Source organism: Zalophus californianus, chromosome 17, assembly GCF_009762305.2.
Source record: "Zalophus californianus isolate mZalCal1 chromosome 17, mZalCal1.pri.v2, whole genome shotgun sequence".
Classification (NCBI taxonomy): Eukaryota; Metazoa; Chordata; class Mammalia; order Carnivora; family Otariidae; genus Zalophus; species Zalophus californianus.
In genome coordinates this window covers 45,561,348-45,583,391 of record NC_045611.1, presented here as the reverse complement: position 1 = coordinate 45,583,391, position 22,044 = coordinate 45,561,348, and the positions used below count along the sequence as shown (strand labels likewise).

General features: G+C 39.4%; 1 protein-coding gene across 13 annotated transcripts in view; it reads right to left on the bottom strand.

Moving 5' to 3' along the window:
• Positions 1-6,878: 6,878 nt before the first annotated feature.
• Positions 6,879-22,044, bottom strand: part of LOC113935565 (zinc finger protein 573) — a 35,576-nt gene continuing 20,410 nt past the window's right edge. For all 13 annotated transcript variants that reach the window (XM_027617711.1, XM_027617719.1, XM_027617717.1 and 10 more), the window contains one exon: positions 6,879-8,856. In XM_027617711.1, coding sequence (XP_027473512.1) covers positions 7,154-8,856 — 1,703 coding nt within the window. In that variant the 3' untranslated portion in view covers positions 6,879-7,153. The remainder of the gene's footprint in view (positions 8,857-22,044) is intronic.

Below are 22,044 nucleotides of genomic sequence, written 5' to 3'. Positions count from 1 at the left end.
GGAGACTTCTGGGAGTGGCCGCGCGGCCTGGGCGTGCGCAAGCGCACATCACCGACTTGCGGGAGGCCGGGACCCGAGGCGAAGGGCGCGTGCAGCGGCTGTCCTTGCCGAGTGAAGGCGAGTCCGGCTGGTCCCGGACCAGGGAATTCTGAGAAGGGGACTGCGGAGCTCTTCTCTTCGGAGGCCTCAGGAGTGTGTGTGAGGGTCCGCCCTGTAGAATCAACGATGTGGCCCCGAAGACTATGGTGTGCTTGCTTGGGTGGAGCGTCTGAACGTAGGATGCTGCGTCTGTTGTGTCCCATGAAATAAAAGACAACCTGTTCAGTAATGTATGCAAATGTTAACTTTTATACTATAGGAAAAGGTCTAGCGTGTCCAACGAAGTGTTAAGGAAATGACTAACATAGTATACAGGTGACGTTACATTCTTCATTCCACTGGGTTCTTCATTCGGTGCATGGGTGGTTCAGTGGTAAAATTCTCGCCTGCCATTGCAGTCTTCATCCTTAGAAACATTAAAGATGAACTGAATAATTAGAAGTGGCAAAAAAAAAAAAAGATCTGAAGAAATATCTTGTAAATATTTTTATTATTTTGGTTTAGGCTACAGGTTTTCTAAACATAAGCAAGGGGAGAAATCCAAAGAGAGAGGGAGAGAAAGAGAACCTTCATATAATCGTTATTTGTAAATTTTAATGGTTATGTATAAGTATCAAAAATATTTGAATAGTATAAGTAAATAAAGCAAAAACAAAAACAACATCTATGAATTTGGGGGAAATATTTATAAAGGTTAAATGGACAAACAGGTATTAATTTAATGTCTCTCTCACTTAAAATATTGGTCAATACCCTAAGAGAAAAAGGAACAAAGACTAAAAAATTAATCATTCACAAATACCAATAAAGTCAAAAAAACATAGTGAAGCCACAACCTAAGAACTTCTTGATCATGTAGGGGAGGAAAAATAATTTTCCTTCTTCCTTTTTGAGCAGCTGGCTGAGACCCCCGTGATAAAAGACAAGATTAACAGCAGAAAAACAGCTTATCATGGTGGGCAGCAGGTATCACCTAGGAGAACTCTAAAACAAAAAAAACTCAAATTGGTGGCTTAGAATTCCAGATTATATAGCATCTTCAACAAAGAATAAGTTTATAGAGAAATGACAGGACAAAGAAAGCAGTTTTAGGCTTTCAAGAGCAGCAAAGTGTGGGAAGGTTTGGAGGAAACAAATGGAGTAGGGTTTGTTTGCAGATTCCTCTGATGCCCTCTCTGGGGTGAGAAAAGTCTCCTGCAAAATAGTTTTTTTTTGCCCTTAGGCAGAAAAGGGGGAGTTCTTTCTGCGTTTGTAGCTTTTTTTTTTTTTAAGACTTTATTTATTTATTGGAGAGAGAGCACAAGCAGCAGGAGTGGCAGGCAGAGGGAGAAGGCTCGTCGCTGAGCAAGGAGCCCAATGCCAGACTCGATCCCAGGACCCTGGGATCATGACCTGAGCTGCAGGGAGACGCTTAACGAACTGAGCCACCCAGGTATCCCTGGGTTTGTAGCTTCTTAATTGCCTTCAGCTCAAAGTAACTTTTATGTCAAAGAGGCCTATTTGGAGGTGACCTATTCTGGTTTCCTTCAATCACTTCTCTCCTCCATTAAATCAGTTCTTAGATTTATTGCTCATGAATCTCCTGAGTAATCCTATACATCTACCATTTCTAAAACCGTTCTCAGCAGCCTCTTTCTCTTCATTTTCTTTATATTTTTCCATAGGCTACCACATTCTCTTCATTAGCATCACTGGACTCTTCTTTATATATCAGAAAAATATTACCTACTGAGCAGGGAGCCCAATGCATCCCCTTTTAATCACAATTTTTAAAAAAATGTTATAGTTGACCTTAAAAGTTCTGGAATGTGTAACTCTTTCTTAAGGATGGGCTACACAGATTGACTTGCTTCTGAAAATGGGGGGACAAAGGGGAAAAAAGAAAGATTTCAATAAAAGAAGGGCAAACTAAAAATAAAGCAGAGGTGCCTGACTGGCTGGGTAGGCAGAGTATGTGACTCTTGATCTGAGGGTGGTGAGTTGGAGCCACATGTTGGGTATAGAGATTAGTTTAAAAAAAAAAAAAAAAAACGGCAGAAAGAAGGAAATAAAGATGAAGGCAGAAAATAATTCAACAGAAAATAGAAAACAAAATTAAAGACAATAAAATATTTATAAAATGTGCTAACTATTCCTACTGTATAACCTCTATATATCTTACCATTTACTGTGTGAACTAATATAATGTCTAATTTGTTCAATTAAAAATAAAAGGGGGGCACCTCGGTGGCTCAGTCGGTTAAGCGTCTGCCCTCAGCTCAGGTCATGATGTCAGGTCCTGGGATGGAGCCCCGAGTCAGGCTCCCTGCTCAGTGGGGAGTCTGTTTCTCCTTCTCCCTCTTCCCTCCGCTCATGTTTTCTCTCTCAAATGAATAAATAAAAATCTTAAAAAAACAAAAACCTGAAAAAAATTAAAGGAAAAATTATCAAGGAACTACATAATAGCAACTTTTAAGGGAGGATTGAAGTGGAAACTTTTTTTTTTTTTTTTAATTCATTGGTGTTTGAGATATGCTTAATGTAGACACTCAAGGCCTGGGCAGAGTGGGGAGTGCCCAGGAATTAGACAGGCAGGCAAGGTGGGTGGGTTGCAGGCTCATACCTGGCCCCAGGAGGGGATGCCATGTTGTGGGGGCTGGCCAGGCATGCCAAGGGGAGTACCAGAAGGGTGGCCCAGGCAGGCAGACCTACTAGAGGACCTGTAGGCCAGACCTTGAAAAGGTATCTAAGTCAGGTGCTGAGTGCCCAGGGCCAAAACCTAGCCCAGAGAGGAAGGGTTGGGGCTTGGTTGGGGGCTAGCAGAGCCTAGGGGCCTCCCTGAGCTGGGCTGGAACTCAAGGCATGTCTGCCAGTTGGACTCAGGCAGCTCCTGGAGACAGACATGGAGGTAAGAGGTTCTCTTCCAGGTGGTTCAGACACGATCTGATCTGGTCCAACACCAAGCTGATGGCAGCATCTACTGCTTACCTGAAGCCATCATCCTTGCCTTTTCCTCTTGCCTGCACAGGCTTGCCCAGATCCGGGTTAGGGTGACATCTGGCGGGAGAGCCGAAAGGGCCTTACAATCATTGATAGGGTGCCTTTTACGCCGACAGCCGCCACCTGGCAGTAGGTAGAGGTGCCAGGTTGAAATTGAAGCTTTTTTTTTTTTTGAGAGAGAACACACACTCGGGTACAGGATGAGAGGGGCAGGGGGTAAGGGAGAGAGAATCTTAAGTAGGCTCCACACCCAGTGAGGAGCCCCACTTGGGGCTCATCTCAGGACACTGAGATCATGACCTGAGCCAAAATCATGAGTCCAGCTTAACCACCTGGGCCACCCAGGTGTCCCTGAAATTGAAGAATTCTAACAAATGTCAGGTGTGTGGAAAACTGTAGGTATTAATTAAATTTGGACTTTAAGTTAAAATGCTTGTTGTATTTCTCTATTAACAGCCTACAGAATCAAGCAAGAGTGAAAATTTTCCAAAGTGATTAAAAAAAAAAGGATCAAGAAAGAATAGGTAAATGTGAAAGAGAACAAGAAATTGAGAGAAAAACAGAAAGAACATTAGGCAACTAAAAATGATTCATGTTTGTCAATAATCATTGGTAAATTAAATGGACTAATTCCATTAAACATCAATTTAAAAATTAAGGAGGTTTCAATTTCATTATTGAGCCTCCACTGCACAAAATAAAACTTTGGGGTTTTTTTCTCCTATTAAAAAAAATGAACGGTTGGGGAATGGGTTAGCCTGGTGATGGGTATTAAAGAGGGCACATATTGAATGGAGCACTGGGTGTTATACGCAAACAATGAATCATGGAACACTACATCAAAAAAAATTAATTAATTAAAAAGAATTAAAATAGGGGCACCTGGCTGGCTCAGTAGGTGGAGCGTGCTACTCTTGATCTTGGGGTTGTGAGTTCAAGCCCCACTTGGGGTGTGGAGATTACTTAAAAAATATAATCTTTAAAAAAATAAATTAAAAAAAATCTGGGTGTAGGTGTTAAAAGGGTCACATCTAAAGCTTAAGGAGAAAGAGAAGTGGCAATGAAAAAGATGATAAAAATTATACCAGTTAAATACTTACAAAAGAAAGTTAACGTAATTTTGGAGCAGACAAGATTAATATGAAAGGATGACTGGTGAATGTGGGCTGGACTTGACCTACTTACTGCTAATCAGGAGGATGAGGCAGAAGTGATTGCCAAGGCTAGATCATAGGATCACTTCTGATAAAAGCCAATTATCCTGTCACAAGGACACTCAAGCAGCACATGGAGAGGTCCCGCTGGAGAGGAAATAACTTGCCAGGATGAACTTATCAGCCACAAAACGAAGCCATCTTCGAAAGCAGATCCTCCAACCCCCATCAATCTCTGAGATCTTCAATCCATGAGATACCTGGCGCCAGAACTCCTTCGCATATCTGTTCCCAAATTCCTGATCCACAGAAACTGTGAGAAGCAGACATACTTACTCAGATTTTCAGGTGGCCTGGAATGCAGCAAGAGAGAGGCTTCAGTTTTGAAGGGTGCAGTTTCAAAGAATTTGTGGATATATTTCTTAAAACACAACCACTGGTCCTCTGAGTATAAATTGTTTTTTTTTTTTTTGTTGGCTTTTTTGTTTTGTTTTTAAAGATATTATTTATTTGACAGAGAGAGGGAACACAAGCAGGGGGAGTGGGAGAGGGAGAAGCAGGCTTCCGGCAGGGCAGGGAGCCCGATGCGGGGCTCAATCCCAGCGCCCTGGGATCATGACCCAAGCTGAAGGCAGACGCTTAACGACTGAGCCACCCAGGGACCCGAGTATAAATTGTTTACATTCTTACCACATGCAAAATATACTAAAGAAGCGCCAGGAGCCTCACCCATTTACAGCATCAACTTCAAGTCCAGGATTTCCTCATGTAAATCAGGTCCACTGTGGATGAGGATGGCTTTCTCCTGACACACTCCTTCTCTGTGCCAGAAGCCAATGTGAGTGAACCACCTGGACCCGATCCTTCAGATGACTGAAATCTCATGAAAAACCCAATCCAGAAGCACTCAGCCAAGTCACTCCTGAATTTCTGACCCACAGAAACTGTGAGAGCTGTTTTAATGATGAGCCATTAAGATTTGAGGTAATTTGTAACACAGCCATTATTATGGAAGGCGTTTAGCCATTCATTAAATTAACAAAATTTTTAAGATTTTATTTATCTGACAGAGAGAGAGAGTGAGAGTGCACAAGCACGGGGAGCGGCAGAGGGAGAGGGAGAAGTCCTCTCTGCTCAGCGGGAAGTCTCGAGACTTCCCGCTAAGCAGAGAGCCTGATGTGGGGCTCAATCCCAGGACCCTGGGATCATGACCTGAGCCGAAGGCAGACGCTTAACTGACTGAGCCACCCAGGCACCCCTAAATTAACAAACTTAACTGAAAATTCCATGCATGTTGTAGGCATGAAAAAATTGAGATTCCCATATTTTGGTCTTAATTTGTCATTTTTTTTTTTAAATTTAATTCCAATACAGTCAACATACAGTGTTATATTAGCTTCAGGTGTACAATATAGTGATTCAACAATTCTATACATTACTCAGTGCTCATCATAAGTGTTCTTTTAATCCCCTTCACCTATTTCCCCCATCCCCCCAACCCCCAGAGTGGTAACCATCAGTTCATTTTCTATAGTTAAGAGCCTTTTTTTCTTTGTTCATTTGTTTCTTAAATTCCACGTATGAGTGAAATCATATGGTATTTGTCTTTCTCTGCTTGACTTATTTCACTTAGCATTATACCCTCTAGATCAATCCACGTCATTGCAAACGGCAAGGTTTCATTCTTTTTTATGGCAAATACATACATATATAAATATTTCACATCTTTATCCATTCATTTATTGATGGGCACTTGGGCTGCTTCCATAATTTGGCTATTGTAAATAATAATACAATAAATATAGGGTGCATACATCTTTTCAAATTAGTGTTGTTGTATCCTTTTGGTAAATATCCAGTAGTGGAATTACTGGATCCTGTGATAGTTCTATTTTTAATTTTTTCAGGAACCTCCATACTGGTTTTTTTTTTTTTTAGTGGCTGCACCAGTCTGCATTCCCGCCAACAGTGCAAGAGGTTCCTTTTTCTCCACATCCTTGCCAACACTGTTTCTTGTGTTGTTGATTTTAGCCATTCTGACAGGTGTGAGGTGATATCTCATTGTGGTTTTGATTTGCATTTTCCTGATGATGAGTGATGTTGAGCATCTTTTTATGTGTCTTTTGGCCATCTTATGTCTTCTTTGGAGAAATGTTTGTTCACGTCTTCTGCCCATTTTTAAATTGGATTGTTTTTTTGGTGTTGAGTTGTGTAAGTTTTTTGTATTTTTTGGATGCTAACCCTTTATTTGTCATTTGCAAATATATTCTCCAATTCTGTAGGTTGTTTCCTTCGCTGTGCAGAAGTTTTTATTTTGATGTAGTCCCAGTAGTTTATTTTTGCTTTTGTTTCCCTTCCCTCAGGGGACCTATCTAAAAAAATGTTGCTATGGCCCATGTCAGAGAAATTACTGCCTGTGCTTTCCCCTGGGATTTTTACAGTTTTGGGTCTAACATTTAAGTCTTTAATCCATTTTGAGTTTATTTTTAGTGTCTGGTGTAAGAAAATGGTCCTGTTTTCCCAACATCATTTGTTGAAGAGACTTTTTCCCATTGCATGTTTTTGCCTCCTCTGTTGAAGATTAATTGACCATATAGTTGTGGGTTTATTTCTGGGCTCTGTATTCTGTAACATTGGTCCATGTGCCTATTTTTATGCCAGTACCACACTGCTTTGATTACTACAGCTTTGTAGTATATCTTGAAGTCTGGGATCGTGATACTTCCAGTTTTATTCTTCTTTTTCAAGATTGCTTTGGCTACTCTGGGTTTAATTTGCTATTGTTTAAAGTCAAACATTCCATTAAAACGGGAGTGACACTGAGATCTTTATAAAGTGGTAAGAACTACATTATGAATTCTCTCACCTGGTGTTAAAAAAGCCTAGGCCGTGCCTAAAGGCACTGTCACATTCCTATGTTCTTAGAATTTCATATCTGTATGCATTCCCTCATGTGCTTTAAGGGCTGAACCATATCTGAAGGCTTTCCCACACTTCTTACACACATAGGGTTTTTCACCAGTATGAATTCTCTCATGTTGAACAAGGTTTGAAGCACGACTAAAGGCCTTCCCACATTCCTTACAGTCATAGGGTTTCCCACCAGTATGAATTTTCTGATGTTGCGTAAGATATCCATACATTTTAAAGGACTTCCCACATTTCTTACATTCATAGGGTTTCTTATCAGCATGAATACTCTGATGTGCGGTAAGGTGTGAACTACGTCTAAACGTCTTCCCACATTCCTTACATTTAAAAGGTTTCTCGTCAGTATGAATACTCTGGTGTAGGGTAAGGTTTCTATAGAAAGTAAAGGTTTTCCTACATATCTTACACTCATAGGGTTTCACACCAGTATGGATTTTCTGATGTTGACTAAGATATCCATGCAAGCTAAAGGTCTTTCCACACTCTTTACATTCATAGGGTTTCTCCCCAGTATGAGTTTTCTGATGTTGAACAAGGTTTGAGGCAGTACTATAGGCCTTCCCACATTCTTTACATTCAAAAAGTTTCTTACCAGTATGAATACTCTGATGTCGAATAAGATTTCTATACAAAGTAAAGGTTTTTTTACACTCCTTACATTCAAAGTGTTTCACACCAGTATGAATTTTCTGATGTTGATGAAGGTATCCATATAAGCTAAAAGCCTTTCCACATTCCTTACATTCATAGGGCTTCTCACCAGTGTGAGTTTTCTGATGTTGAAAAAGTTTTGAGCCAGTAGTATAGACCTTCCCACACTGCCTACATTCAAAAAGTTTCTCACCAGTGTGAATACGCTGATGTCGAGTCAGATTTCTATACAAGGTAAAGGTTTTCTTACATTCCTTACATTCATATGGTTTCCCACCTTTATGAATTCTCTGATGTAGAATAAGGTATGAAGCAGTGGTATAGCCCTTCCCACATTCTTTACATTCATATGGTTTTTTACCAGTATGAACACTCTGATGTACAGTAAGTTGGTGACATCTTTTAAAGGCCTTCCCACATTTCTCACATACATAAGGTTTCTCATCAGTATGGATTTGCCCATGTTCAACAAGGTTTGAGCGCCTACTAAAAGCCTTCCCACATTCTTGACATTTATAGGGTTTCTCACCGGTATGAATTCTTTGATGAATTCTAAGGTGTCCACCTTGACTAAAGGCCTTCCCACATTCCTGACATTCATAAGGCCTCCCACCAGTGTGGATTCTCTCATGCTGCACAATGTGTGAGGCATAAATAAAGGCCTTCCCACATTCACTACATTCATAGGTTTTCTCACCAGTATGAAATCTCTGATGTACAGTAAGTTGATAACCACTTTTAAAGTTCTTCCCGCATTCTGTACATTCATAGGGTTTCTCACCAGTATGAAATCTCTGATGTAGGGTAAGTTGATAGCCACTACGAAAGTTCTTCCCACAGTCCTTGCATTCATAAGGCCTTCCACCAATATGAAACCTGTGATGTAGAAAAAATTGATAGCCACTACTAAATTTCTTCTGACATTTCTTACATTCATAGAGTTTCTCGCTGTTGTATGTGCTCTGATGTTGTGTAGAAGATATATCTTTCTCATAAGTGGGCATTTCTACATAGCTGATCACCTCACAATGTAAATCCAAATCTGAAACAAAAGAAAACAAAAAAATATTTGTATTTCTTATACTAGAGAACATGGAACTTGTACGAAAGAAATACGAACCAACAATTGTAATAAGTGAAGGGCTTATTGAATTGTAAAATATGGTTATGAAATTTTTGAAAGGCCAAGAGTTCAGAGATGTATGTGAAATTATGTGAGATAGTGAAGTTACTGAAATTTAGGTATGGGCCAGAATCTTTGGCAAGCTTGTTATAAATCTGATATCCTGGTTCTGTCAGAGACCAACTAAGAACTGAGAGGGAAAAAACCTTGGCATCTTTATTTTGAATCTTTCTACCACTGATTTAAATGCAGATCAAAGGTTAAGAATTTATCCTAAGTTTCTCTAGCGTTTCTCTTTACTCTTGGAATGTCCAGACTCCTTTGCCCCATCTCCTTTCACATTCTCTCTCTCTTTTTAAGATTTTATTTGACAGAGAGAGCGAGAGCACAAGCAGGGGGAACAGCAGAGGGAGAGGGAGAAGCAGGCTCCCTGCTGAGCAGGGAGCCCGATGTGGGATTTGATCCCGGGACCCCAGATCATGACCTGAGCCAAAGGCAGACGCTTAACCATCTGAGCCACCGAGGTGCCCCCTTTCACGTTCTCTCCTTTCAGCACTTAGGATATGGTACAATCTTCTCTATCACTTGATGCTTTCCAAAGACTGTTTTGTATGACAAGACTCCTTGGACCTGGGCACTTTGTAAGCTGATTCTTCTCATCCTTTAGTCTCAGGATAAATGTCCTATCCCTTAGAAAGGCTGCACCTGCTTACTCTATCTAAGTATATCCATGTCTCTCTTTTTATGTTCTAGCACTTCATTCCTTCCACCATCCCTTTGTTTCCAATTATGATATCATTAGTTTCCTTATATGATATTCTACTTACATTTCCCTAAACTTCCCCAAAAGCAGACACAATCCTTTTTTTTTAAAAAAAGATTTTATTTATTTATTTGACAGAGAGAGAGAAAGAGCACAAGTAGGCAGAGTGGCAGGCAGAGGCAGAGGGAGAAGCAGACTCCCCGCTGAGCAGGAAGCCTGACGCGGGACTCGATCCCAGGACCCTGGGATCATGACCTGAGCCGAAGGCAGATGCTTAACTGACTGAGCCACCCAGGCGCCCAGTCCTTTTTTTCATCACTGAATTACAAGGTTCTGATATATCAAGGTGCTAAATAATTGTTCTTACTTATCTTCAGTTGAGTTTTATTATTCCTTCTCCATCTAAATATGCTAAATCTGTGTTGGTTCATATCCTTTTTCATATCCTTTCTTCCTTTTCTTTATTTTCAAGGCCAGCCATCCTTGTACTTCCCAGTATTGTGATGCCTTTTCAGACAATCACAGATATATACTTGAATGAAGTAAGAAATTCCTTCCATTTGGAGATGCTGGAGAGAATCAAGAAATTAAAATGTGGAGTAAAGTCCTGGGATACCAGAGTGCCTGGGACTGTTAAAAGGAAATATCAGATATAAGGTGGAAGATGGCAATCCAGATTCAGGAAAAGACTCAGGAGTATCACTGCAGAATGAGGGGAGGTGTGAGTCAAGGGCAGAGAGTATATGACTCAATTGTAGGATGTGTATAACAGGTGACATGATACATTCTCTGACCTCAAAAAATAACACTGAAAATAACAGCAACATCAGAAAACAAAAAGCACTTCATCTAAAAAATTAAAGGCTCTCTGCTAATTAAATGCACCAGAAGAGGCAGGACGGATACCCACACAAACTTTGACTTGGACGTCAAGACTAATGATGACACATATACATCAGGAAGATGTGAAAAGATTACTTGTATAACAAGGCTTCCTAGAAAGAGCAGAGTGGTTCCCAAATAGGGCTGAAGAGGACTTGAGAGATTTGGAAGAGAATGACTCGGGGTTTTTTTTGGTAGTTAGGGTGTAGGGCAGGGCTGAGGTTTCCTGGGCATGAGGTTTGCATGGTTTGAACTTTCCACAGGCACCAAAGTAGGGAGCTCTCAGGCTTTTTATCTGCTTGCCCAACAGTGGGGTAGAGACGTGGGGCTTGAAAGCTGTCAGCAGTCAAAAATCAAAAATAGAGTCGGCATCTTTATTATACTGAGGAAATAAACAGTGAAACTAAAGAAATATAACCAGACAAAAATGAAAATACTACCTTTCAGAAGGTAAAATATTTAACCATAATGCCCAGAGAAAAGTTGTCACCTCAACACAAATTAAGTAAACAATTTATGAAAATGTTTAGAAAAACATCAAAGTAAGCTAAAGGAAAGCAGAAAGTATAAAGATAAAAAACCCAGAATGTAATGAGTTTAGAAAAAGAAAACCAACACATAAATTCAAAAAGATATCTCTCGAGGGCAGCCTGGGTGGCTCAGATGGTTAGCGTCCAACTCTTGATTTCGGCTCAGGTCATGATCAGAGGGTTGTAAGATCAAGCCCTGTGTTGGGCTCGGAGCTGGGCGTGGAGCCTGCCTAAAATTCTCTCTCCTGCTCCCTTTTCCCCCACCCCCAATCTCCAAGAAAACAAAAAAACCCAAAAAACCAAAAAGGTATCTCTTGGAGAAAAAAAATCAATGTATGATGATACACTAGCTAAACTAATCAAGAAAAAAGGGGAGAACAAACAAAACATTAAGATATAAAAGTGAAGACAAACCTAAGAAAATATTGATCAAAATCAATCCTACAAAGGACAAAAATCTGAAACAGGTTTTCAGGAAATAGAAAAAATGTCAAAAAGGCTAGTGGCAATAAGCACCCTGATCATTTACATTGTCATCTCTAAATACCTATTATTATGATCAGGGAATCCTTAAAGAAATGTTTAATTCCAAGAACGGGACAGGGAAGATACAAGATAAATCTCACAAATCTTGGGCCAAACACATAAGGAAAATTTAAAAGATTTATGTTTTTGTTAAAAAAACACATGCTTCTGAGTATTAACTTGTGTTTGGCCAATATTGTGAAAAAAAAGCAGAAAAAATGATTATGTAGATTAAACATATTAAGTAAATGAAAGATAGATAATGGAGGAATCAAACTGTTGCTTAATCGAGTTTTAAAATTCCAAAACTAACAGTGCAATTCAATACATGTGTCTCTTTTTTTTTTTAAAGATTTTATTTATTTGAGAGAGAGAATGAGATAGCGAGAGAGCATGAGAGGGGAGAGGGTCAGAGGGAGAAGCAGACTCCCTGCCGAGCAGGGAGCCCAATGCGGGACTCGATCCCGGGACTCCAGGATCATGACCTGAGCCGAAGGCAGTCACTTAATCAACAGAGCCACCCAGGCGCCCTACATGTGTCTCTTGATAGAATACACATAATCACCTATGTGATGTATTTCAGCCAAAAATATTTAATGTGAATCTCTCAGGACAGAAAATAATTTCCAATCTACAAAAATACAAGGAGTAGAGAATAAACAAATTGTATCATGGACAGTGCTGAGACAAGTTTAAAAGATGGCAAATTTTCGATTTAAGTGGCCTTGTCTCTTAAAAGTGTTAGTATCATAAATAAAGGGAATGTGTTAAAGTAAGAGGGATTTCAGTGTATAATAACCAGATGGAATGCACAGTCTTGCATTGGGATACTGATCTGAACAAATCATATTGGGCCAAATGGAGTAATATGAATAGAATTTGGGTTTTGAAGATGCAATAAAATAAAAATGTCATAGAAATAGTAAGCAGAAAAATCACTAAAAAAGAAATCAGGTTATAAAACAGTAAGACTATGGTGTCCCTTTGGTAAAAAGAAAAACATGTATAGGCATGCGTGTATTATATCCACTAAGGTGTTATAGTGGTAGAAATAAGATATTTTAATATTTATTTATTTATTTTAAAGATTTTATTTATTTATTTGACAGAGAGAGACACAGCGAGAGAAGGAACACAAGCAGGGGGAGTGGGAGAGGGAGAAGCAGGCTTCCTGCTGAGCAGGGAGCCCAAAGAGGGGCTCGATCCCAGGACTCTGGGATCATGACCTGAGTGGAAGGCAGACACTTAACAACTGAGCCACCCAGGCACCCCAAGACGTTTTAATATTTAGAAAAAATTTTACCTGTCTCTATTCTCTAATTTTCTACAAAGCACATGGAAGACTGTTTAATAAGGGTTATTAATTTTGTGTTCATCTATTAACACAGCATGAAATAAACCAAATACCAACACAGTCCAAAGTCTGAGTGGAACATTTAATAAAAAAATAAATATTAAATGTTTAATAAACATTTAATAAAGGATCTAGAACTTTGTGGCTATAAGCCAAATATTGCAGAATTCAGTTCCTTTTCAGTCACAGACAAATTACTTATAAAAATAGACCACAGGGCGCCTGGGTGGCTCAGTTGGTTAAGCGACTGCCTTCAACTCAGGTCATGATCCCAGAGTCCCTGGATCGAGTCCCGCATCGGGCTCCCTGCTTGGCAAGGAGTCTGCTTCTCCCTCTGACCCTCCCCCCCACCATGTGCTCTCTCTCTCTCTCTCATTCTCTCTCTCAAATAAACAAAATCTTTAAAAAAAAAAAAAAGACCACAAACTGGGCTGCAAAGCAAGTCTCAACATATTTCAAAGGATCAAAATCATACAGATTATGCTGCCCGATCACAAGTTATGCTAGAAATCAATATTACAAAACCAACTAGATTATCAACATATGTTGGGAAATTAAAAAGTACTTGTAGCTGATCAATACACTACACAAACTGTACCCTATGATAGAATAATTACAAACTTTAAAAAACAATGTTTTGACTGAAAATTAAAGACAAAGGAACTGCACATGAGCACTACCAAGTTAGTAAATTTGTTTCTCATGGGGATGGATGATGGATGGTGGGAGCCAGTTTTCTCACTGTCTGAGAAAAAAAAGTAACAGATAAACAGGACAAGATGGCTAGAATGCACCCCGAAATACTGGATGGGAGCTGGAGACATCCGTATGAGCTCATGTTTAGCTTAATGCAGATACAGACAGACAGATAATAAAACAATGACAGCTATATGTCCGTATACATGCATACACACATTTATTGCCTGGTTAGGTGGTGTAGAGGGCATAGAGGCAGTGGCACACCAACAGCAATGAGTATCCCTAGCACCCGATCTTGGTTTCTAAATACTATTTTCCAATAAAAGGAAACCAGGGCTCTTAGGAGAAATGGCTGATTCTAGGACCAGGGAAGGGGAAAAAAACAAAATGAATCTGAAAATCGTATCAGGAAAGAAATCCTCAAAAACCAAAATGATAGGGATGTTAATGGACACAGGAACCAATCCAAAAGAGCTATCAGTGTCCAAAGCAAAATAAAGAACCTAACATGTAATTAAGAACTCCAAGTATAAAATAAGCATGAATGAGTCCACACTGAAATAAAGGGGGAAGAGACAAATCTTTTATACAGAATTCCAGGTAAAATATATAGATTTTCTACCCTACAGAAGCTTAATTCCCAATCTTGCACCCCTACCCAGAATTCAGGGTGAGCTACACTTAGTGAGCTGCTTCTAAAGAATGGAGTATGAGGGGCACCTGGGTGGCCCAGTCATTAAGCGTCTGCCTTCGGCTCAGGTCATGATCCCAGGGTCCTGGGATCGAGCCCCGCATCGGGCTCCCTGCTCAGCGGGAAGCCTGCTTCTCCCTCTCCCACTCCCCCTGCCTGTGTTCCTTCTCTCACTGTGTCTCTCTCTGTCAAATAAATAAATAAAATCTTAAAAAAATAAAAATAAAGAGTGGAGTATGGAAAAGGAAAAATAGTAACTTCGGAGTGGAGAAAAGTTAACATCACCAGTGACGTCACATGGATATCATGTACCCCTCATATGATGTGATGAAAAGGACATTTCACTTCTGTTGCAGTCTTTCTAAAAAATCCCTATCTCCAGTCTAACCATGAGAAAAACAACAGACCCAGATTAGGGGGTATTCTGAAGGATACCTGGCAGGGAAATTCCAGAAAGACAAGGAAAAATGGAAAAACTGTCACAAACCAGGAGACACTGGGAGACATGACAAATTAATGCAATGTGCTACCCTGAATGGAAGGATCCTGGAACAGAAAAATGGCATTAATGGAAAAACCTGTGAAATATACAAGAAGCCGAGAGTTTAGTTAATACCAATGTTATTTTCTTAGTTTCGACAAATGCATCTTAATGATGTAAGATGTTAAATGGTAGAAATCACGAGAGGTATAGACAGGAAGTCTCTCTACTATCTTAGTAATTTTCCATAAATCTAGAATCAATCTAAAATAAAGGTTACTAAAAAAATAATTACACACCACCTCTGTAGTATTCTGGGCAAAAATGTTTAACCTTATTCTAATCACAAGAAGAAAACTTCAAACAACGCAGACATTCCATAAAAAAACGAAACTGTATGCTACAAAATAACCAAATGAAAGTGAAAAAAAAGGTAGGATAACAGTAAGATAAAAAGCCTAACATCCAAATGAAGTGCAGTGTATGAATCTGGAATGGATCCTGGAAATAAATTTTACAAATGGCATTTTTTGGAAAAAGTTCAAAAATTTAAATATGGATTCTATATTAGATGGTAAGGCTGAATTGCTATGATAATAATAGTGTGACTATAGGGGCGCCCGGGTGGCTCAGTTGGTTAAGCGGCTGCCTTTGGCTCAGGTCATGATCTCAGGGTCCTGGGATCGTGTCCCGCATCAGGCTCCCTGCTCAGTGGGGAGCCTGCTTCTCCCTCTTCCTCTGCTGTGCTCTCTCTGTCAAATAAAGAAAATCTTAAAAAAAAAACAAATAGTGTGACTATATAGAAGAAAGCCTTTATTCTTAGGAAAGGCACACAGAAGTGTTTGAGAGGTGAAATTTAATGATTAACTGCTACTTACCATCAAGTGAGCCAAGAAGGAAGGTGCATATATAGAGAGAAAAAGGCAAAATGTTAATAACCAAAGTTAAATCTATGTGAAGGGTAATTAACTACATATATATTTTTAATATTATCATTTGGCTTGGTAATTTTTATTTAAATTTTTTATTATGTTAATCACCATATATTACATAATTTGTTTTGGTGTACTGTTCCATGATTCATTGTTTGTTCATAACACCCAGTGCTCCATGCAGAATGTGCCCTCCTCAATACCCATCACCAGGCTAACCCATCCCTGGCTTGGTAATTTTTAAAGACAAAAGTTTGGGAGAAAGAAAGAAAATAGTGAATCTAAGGCAGTATTTTCTAAATTTCCATAGAGAAATTATTTTGAACCAAATTATAACATCTGCATCCATTTATATCTAATGTAAAGTAGAAAAAATTTATGTAACAGATTTAAGTACATGAGAAAAGAAAACCTGAAAATTGATGATCTAAACATTTATTGCAAGAAGCTAGAAAAAGAGCAACAAAATGAAAACAGATTAGAAAGATAAAAGTACTTTTAAAAAACAGTGCCCACAAATAACACAGAAGATCCACAATGCCAAATATTGCATTTTAAAGCAATGTTACTAATGTGATTCTCTCAAAACTAATAAAAGTAAAAGGAGACAGCAACAATATTCAATGCAGGAATTCCAGCTAACAGGGACCTCACTTTTGAGCCATCTACACCTCACAAATACAGTAAAATGACATCATGAAAAAACACCATTTGTTAATAACCGGGATGAAACACATACATCTCTACAAAACAGCCTCTACAAAATCAACAGACAGAAAACTTCAAAATTCTAGCGTTACATAATCTGAATAAGTTTTATTATTTAAAAAATTTTGTTTTTTAAGTAATCTCTATCCCCAACGTAGGGCTCAAATCCATGACCCTGAGATCAAGAGTCACATGCTCTACTGACTGAGCCAGCCAGGCACCCCAAACCAAGTAAGTTTAAAAAAAAAGTACCGGGGTGCCTGGGTGGCTCAGTCGGTTAAGTGTCTGACTTCAGCTCAGGTCACAATCTTGGGGTCTGGGATTGAGCCCCACTTGGGCTCCCCACTCAGTGGGGAGTCTGCTTGTCCCTCCACCCCCTCCCCCTGCTCGTGTTCTCTCTCTTTTTCTCCCTGAAATAAATCAATAAAATCTTAAAAAAAAAAAAAGTGACTGGGCGCCTAGGTGGCTCAGTCATTAAGCATCTGCCTTCGGCTCAGGTCATGATCCCAGGGTCCTGGGATCAAGCCCTGCATCGGGCTCCCTGCTCCGCAGGAAGCCTGCTTCTCCCTCTCCAAAACTCCCCCTGCTTGTGCTCCCTCTCTCGCTGTGTCTCTCTCTGTCAAATACATAAATAAAATCTTAAAAAAAAAAAAGTGACTCTTATTTCAGCTCAGGTCATGATCTCAGGGTTGTGAGACTGAGCTCTGTGTGGGGCTCACACGCTAGGTGTGGAGCCTGCTTGAGATTCTCTTTCTCACTCTCCCTCTGCCCCTCCCTGCAACCCCCCCGCCGTCTCCAAAAAAACCCCAAAACTACAATGGTAACTGAAGGCCCAGATGGTTTTTCTGTCATATTTCTTCAAACATTCCAAAAGGGGGGGAGAAAGCATACATTCTCCTCAACATATTCATAAAGCTAATGTAACTGTTAAAGCCAACCTTAAAAAGGATAATAAAAAAGGAAGATTACAGGCTAATCTCATTCATGAAACCTAAATAAAATATTAAAAATTCCAATCTAACAATATTGAAAAGGGATAATATATCAACACACCATGACCAGAACTAGACTCCAGAATTCAGTCAGTCAATAAATAGAATTCGACACAGAAAGAGAACAATGGAGAAAAAAATCATATGATTGTCAATAAATGTAGAAAGACTAATTCCTGAGAAAAATCTTAGCAATTATGTAAAACGGAACCTCCTCTCTATGAAAAATATTTATATAAACCTTTACAAAAACACTTATAAAAAAAGATTTTATTTATTTGAGAGAGAGCAAGAGCAAGCGGGGGAGGGAGAGGGATAATCAGACTCTGCACTGAGCGCAGAGCCCAACTCGGAGCTTGATCTCAGGACCCCGAGACCATTACCTGAGCTGAAATCAAGAGTCTCACACTCAATGGACTGCACCACCAAGGTACCCCAAAAACATACCCTTTGGGAGCATGGCTGGCTCAGTCGAAGAGCATGCAACTCTTGATTCTGGGTTGTGAGTTTGAGCCCCACTGGGTGAAGAAATTACATACACACACATACATACATACATACATACATACATACATAAACTTTTTAAAAAATAAGAAAACACACCCTTATTCTTAGGAGATGTTTGGTGAATGATTCATGGGTCAAGTCATAATACCTAAGACATGCCTTCAAATACCTCTATAAATGTGGTATAGAGAGAAATAAAGAAGATATGGCAAAATCTTATCAGTTGGTGATTTTTGTAAATGTCATTTTCATTGTGAGGCTCTTTCAATAGTATTGAATTTTACTTTTTTTTTTTTTTTTTAAGTAGGCTCCATGCCCAACATGGGGCTTGAACTCATGACCCTGAGATCAAGAGTTGCGTGCTCTACCAATTGAGCCAGCTAGGCACCCCTAATTTTACTATTTTTTTTAAAAGATTTTATTTATTTGTCAGAGAGAGAGAGCACAAGCAGGGGGAGCTGCAGGCAGAGGGAGAAGGAGGCTCCCCACTGAGCAAGGAGCCCAGTGCGGGACTCGATCCCAGAACCCTGAGATCATGACCCAGGCTGAAGGCAGATGCTTGACCGACTGAGCCACCCAGATGTCCCTACCCTAATTTTACTATTAAAGAGCAAGAAGAACCAACCACCTTTCCTGGGCAAGTGTGGGGGTTTTCTTACAGATATCGGGAACTTTTGGTATCTTGCCTTCAAGATATACTAGGATGTGGATTTTGTTTAGATTTACTACTTTTTCATTCCTTTGTCCTTTTTGAAGGAAATATTAGGGGAGAAGTCACAGAAGGCCATAACTGCTTTTACCCATAGAGCTAATGCTCCATAACTTGTTCCAGATCATTAAAGATGAAGGAAAACTTTCTAATTCTCATGTAATTTTTTTTTTAAAGATTTTATTTATTTGACAGAGAGAGACACAGTGAGAGAGGGAACACAAGCAGGGGGTGTGGGAGAGGGAGAAGCAGGCTTCCCGCAGAGCGGGGAGCCTGATGCGGGGCTCGATCCCAGGACTCTGGGATCATGACCTGAGACGAAGGCAGATGCTTAACGACTGAGCCACCCAGGCGCCCCTCTCTTGTAATTTTTATGAAAAAATATTAATATCTAAACCTGATAAGTGACATTAAAAGAAAATATGGGCCAAAATAACTTCTGAATATCAAGAGAAAACATATAAAATATTAGCAAAGAAGAATCCAAGCAAACAGGAGCTCAGGGATACTTCTACAACATAAAACACACACACACATCCTTAGTTCTAAAGCTGGTTTATTAGGTGAGGAAACACTATAGGCATTTCTGCCGAGATCAAGAACAAATCAAGGAAGCCAACTGTCTCTGCAACTATTCAAGACTGTACTAGGGCGCCTGGGTGGCTCAGTTGGTTAAGACTGTACTAAAGATATTAGCCATTCAATTTACAAATCAGAGGTAGAAAAGGAGGTAAAGAAATAAAATTATCAAAAAAAAAGAAATAAGATTATCACTATATCATAGATGATGTAATAGTATACCAGGATATAATGGCAACTTACTAAAATCAAGGGTACCAATCTAAAACCAAAATTAAGAAAGAAATGCATTTACAATTATATCAAAAAGAATAAAATATGTAGGAATAAATTGAACAAAAGAAGCCTAAGATCTATACACTGACAATTTCAAAATATTGTGGAAAGAAATTAAATACCTAAATAAAAGGAGAGACCTCTCAGGTTCACGAAAGACAATGCTGTTAAGATTGTAATGTTCCGCAAACTAATCAATAGACGCAATGCAATCCATATCAAAATGTCAACTGCCTTTGTTGCTGAAAATGATCATATGGAAATATAGGAGACTCCAAACCCAAAATAATCTCGAAGGAAAAAAAATAGAGAAGAACAAAGTAACAGTTCTCACACTTCCTGATTTCAAAACTTACAATGCTACAATAAATCAAGATAGTATGGTGCTGGCATAAAGACAGATACAGAGATCAATGGAATAGAATTCAGAGTCCAGAAATAAAATCTCCATTTATGATTAATTCATTACTGAAAAGGGAGCCAACAAAATTCAATGGGGTCTTTTTAGCAGCAGTGAAGGAACAAGTGGATATTCGTGTACAAAAGAATGAAGTTGGAAACTTACACTTTATAACACACATGAAAATTAACTCAAAATGATCAAAGGCCTAAATGTCAGAGCTAAAACTAGTAACGTCTTAGAAAAATACACAGCAGTAAATTTTTGAGACCTTGGATTACACAATGATTTCCTAAGTATGATACCAAAATAAAAACAACAAAAGAAATCAGAGTGGAATAGAATATTATTCAGCCAGAATAAAAGAATGAAGTTGATATTATATTGATGAATCTCAAAACCACTATGAAAGAAGCCATTCACAAAAGGCTACATGTTGTATAATTCTATGTATATAAAATACTCCTGATAGTCAAATCTACAGAAGGTAGACTAGTGGTTACCAGAGGCTGAGAGTAGGGTATAGAGAATGACTGCTAATGGTATCAGATTTCTTTTTGGGGTGATGGAATTACATACTGGTGATGGTTGCACAAAATTGTGATTATATTAAAAAACACTGACTTGTTCCCTTTATTTTTTCAGATTTATTCATTTATTTATTTGAGAGAGAGAGAGCATGAATGAGCAGGGGGAGGGGCAGAGGGAAAGAATCTCGAGCTGACTCCCTGCTGAGCGTGGAGCCCTATGCAGGGCTCCATATCACTATGCTGAGATCATGACTTAAACCAATATCACTTGATCTTAGCCAAAAGGCTGAGAAGTGATGACTTGAGCCAATATCAAGAGTCAGATGGATGCTCAACTGACAGCCACCCAGGTGCCCCTGATTTGTTCAATTTAAAAGAATGATTTTAGGGCGCTTGGGTGGCTCAGACGTTAAGCGTCTGCTTCGGCTCAGGTCGTGATCCTGGGGTCCTGGGAACAAGCCCTGCATCGGGCTCCCTGCTCAGCAGGAACCCTGCTTCTCCCTCTCCCTCTCCCCCTGCTTGTGTTCCCTCTCCCGTTGTGTCTCTCTCTCAAATAAATAAATAAAATCTTAAAAAAAAAAAAAGAATGATTTAGGGGTGCCTGGGTGGCTCAGTTGGTTGGGCATCTGCCTTCGGCTCGGGTCATGGTCCCGGGGTCCTGGAATTGAGCCCCACGTCAGGCTCCTTGCTCAGTGGGGAGCCTGCTTCTCCTTCTCCCTCTGTCTGCTGCTCCCCCTGCTTGTACTTGCTCTCTGCCTCTCTCTCTCTTTGTGTCAAACAAATGAATAAAATCTTAAAAAAAAAAGAATGATTTTATGTTATGTAAATTATATATCAATAAACCTGTTGAAAAAATTAAGAGTCTTTCTATTGGAAAACCATAACTAGGTAAAGGACAAAACGGTAGAGAAAATGTAATTTATAACAGTAAAGAACATGATTAAGTATTTAGGGAAAATTAATAAACATTATAAAGATCTCAGTTCTTCCTAAATTAATCTGTAAATTTAGTGCAATTCAAATAAAATACTAATAAACTTTCCATGGAGTTAGAAAAGTTAATAATCAAGTTCACATGGAAAAACAAACATTCAAAAATAGGCAGAAAAACACTGAAAATCTAAAAGGGTGACTAGCCCTAACAAACATTAAAATGCGCTACAATATAACTATAATAAAAGCAATGTGGTAGTGGTGCATGGATCCACAAATAGAACAGAACAGAACAGAAAGCCCAGAAATAGACCAAAGAATATATGGAAATGTATTATATGATGAAGGTGGCACTTCATTTTTTTTTTAAAGATTTTATTTATTTGACAGAGAGACACAGTGAGAGAAGGAACACAAGCAGGGGGAGTGGGAGAGGGAGAAGCAGGCTTCCCGCTGAGCAGGGAGCCCGATGCGGGGCTCGATCCCAGGACCCTGGGATCATGACCTGAGCTGAAGGCAGACGCCTAAAGACTGAGCCACCCAGGTGCCCCGAAGGTGGCATTTCAAATGAAGGGAGCAAAGATGGATGTTTAAATGAATGGTGTTGGGACAACTG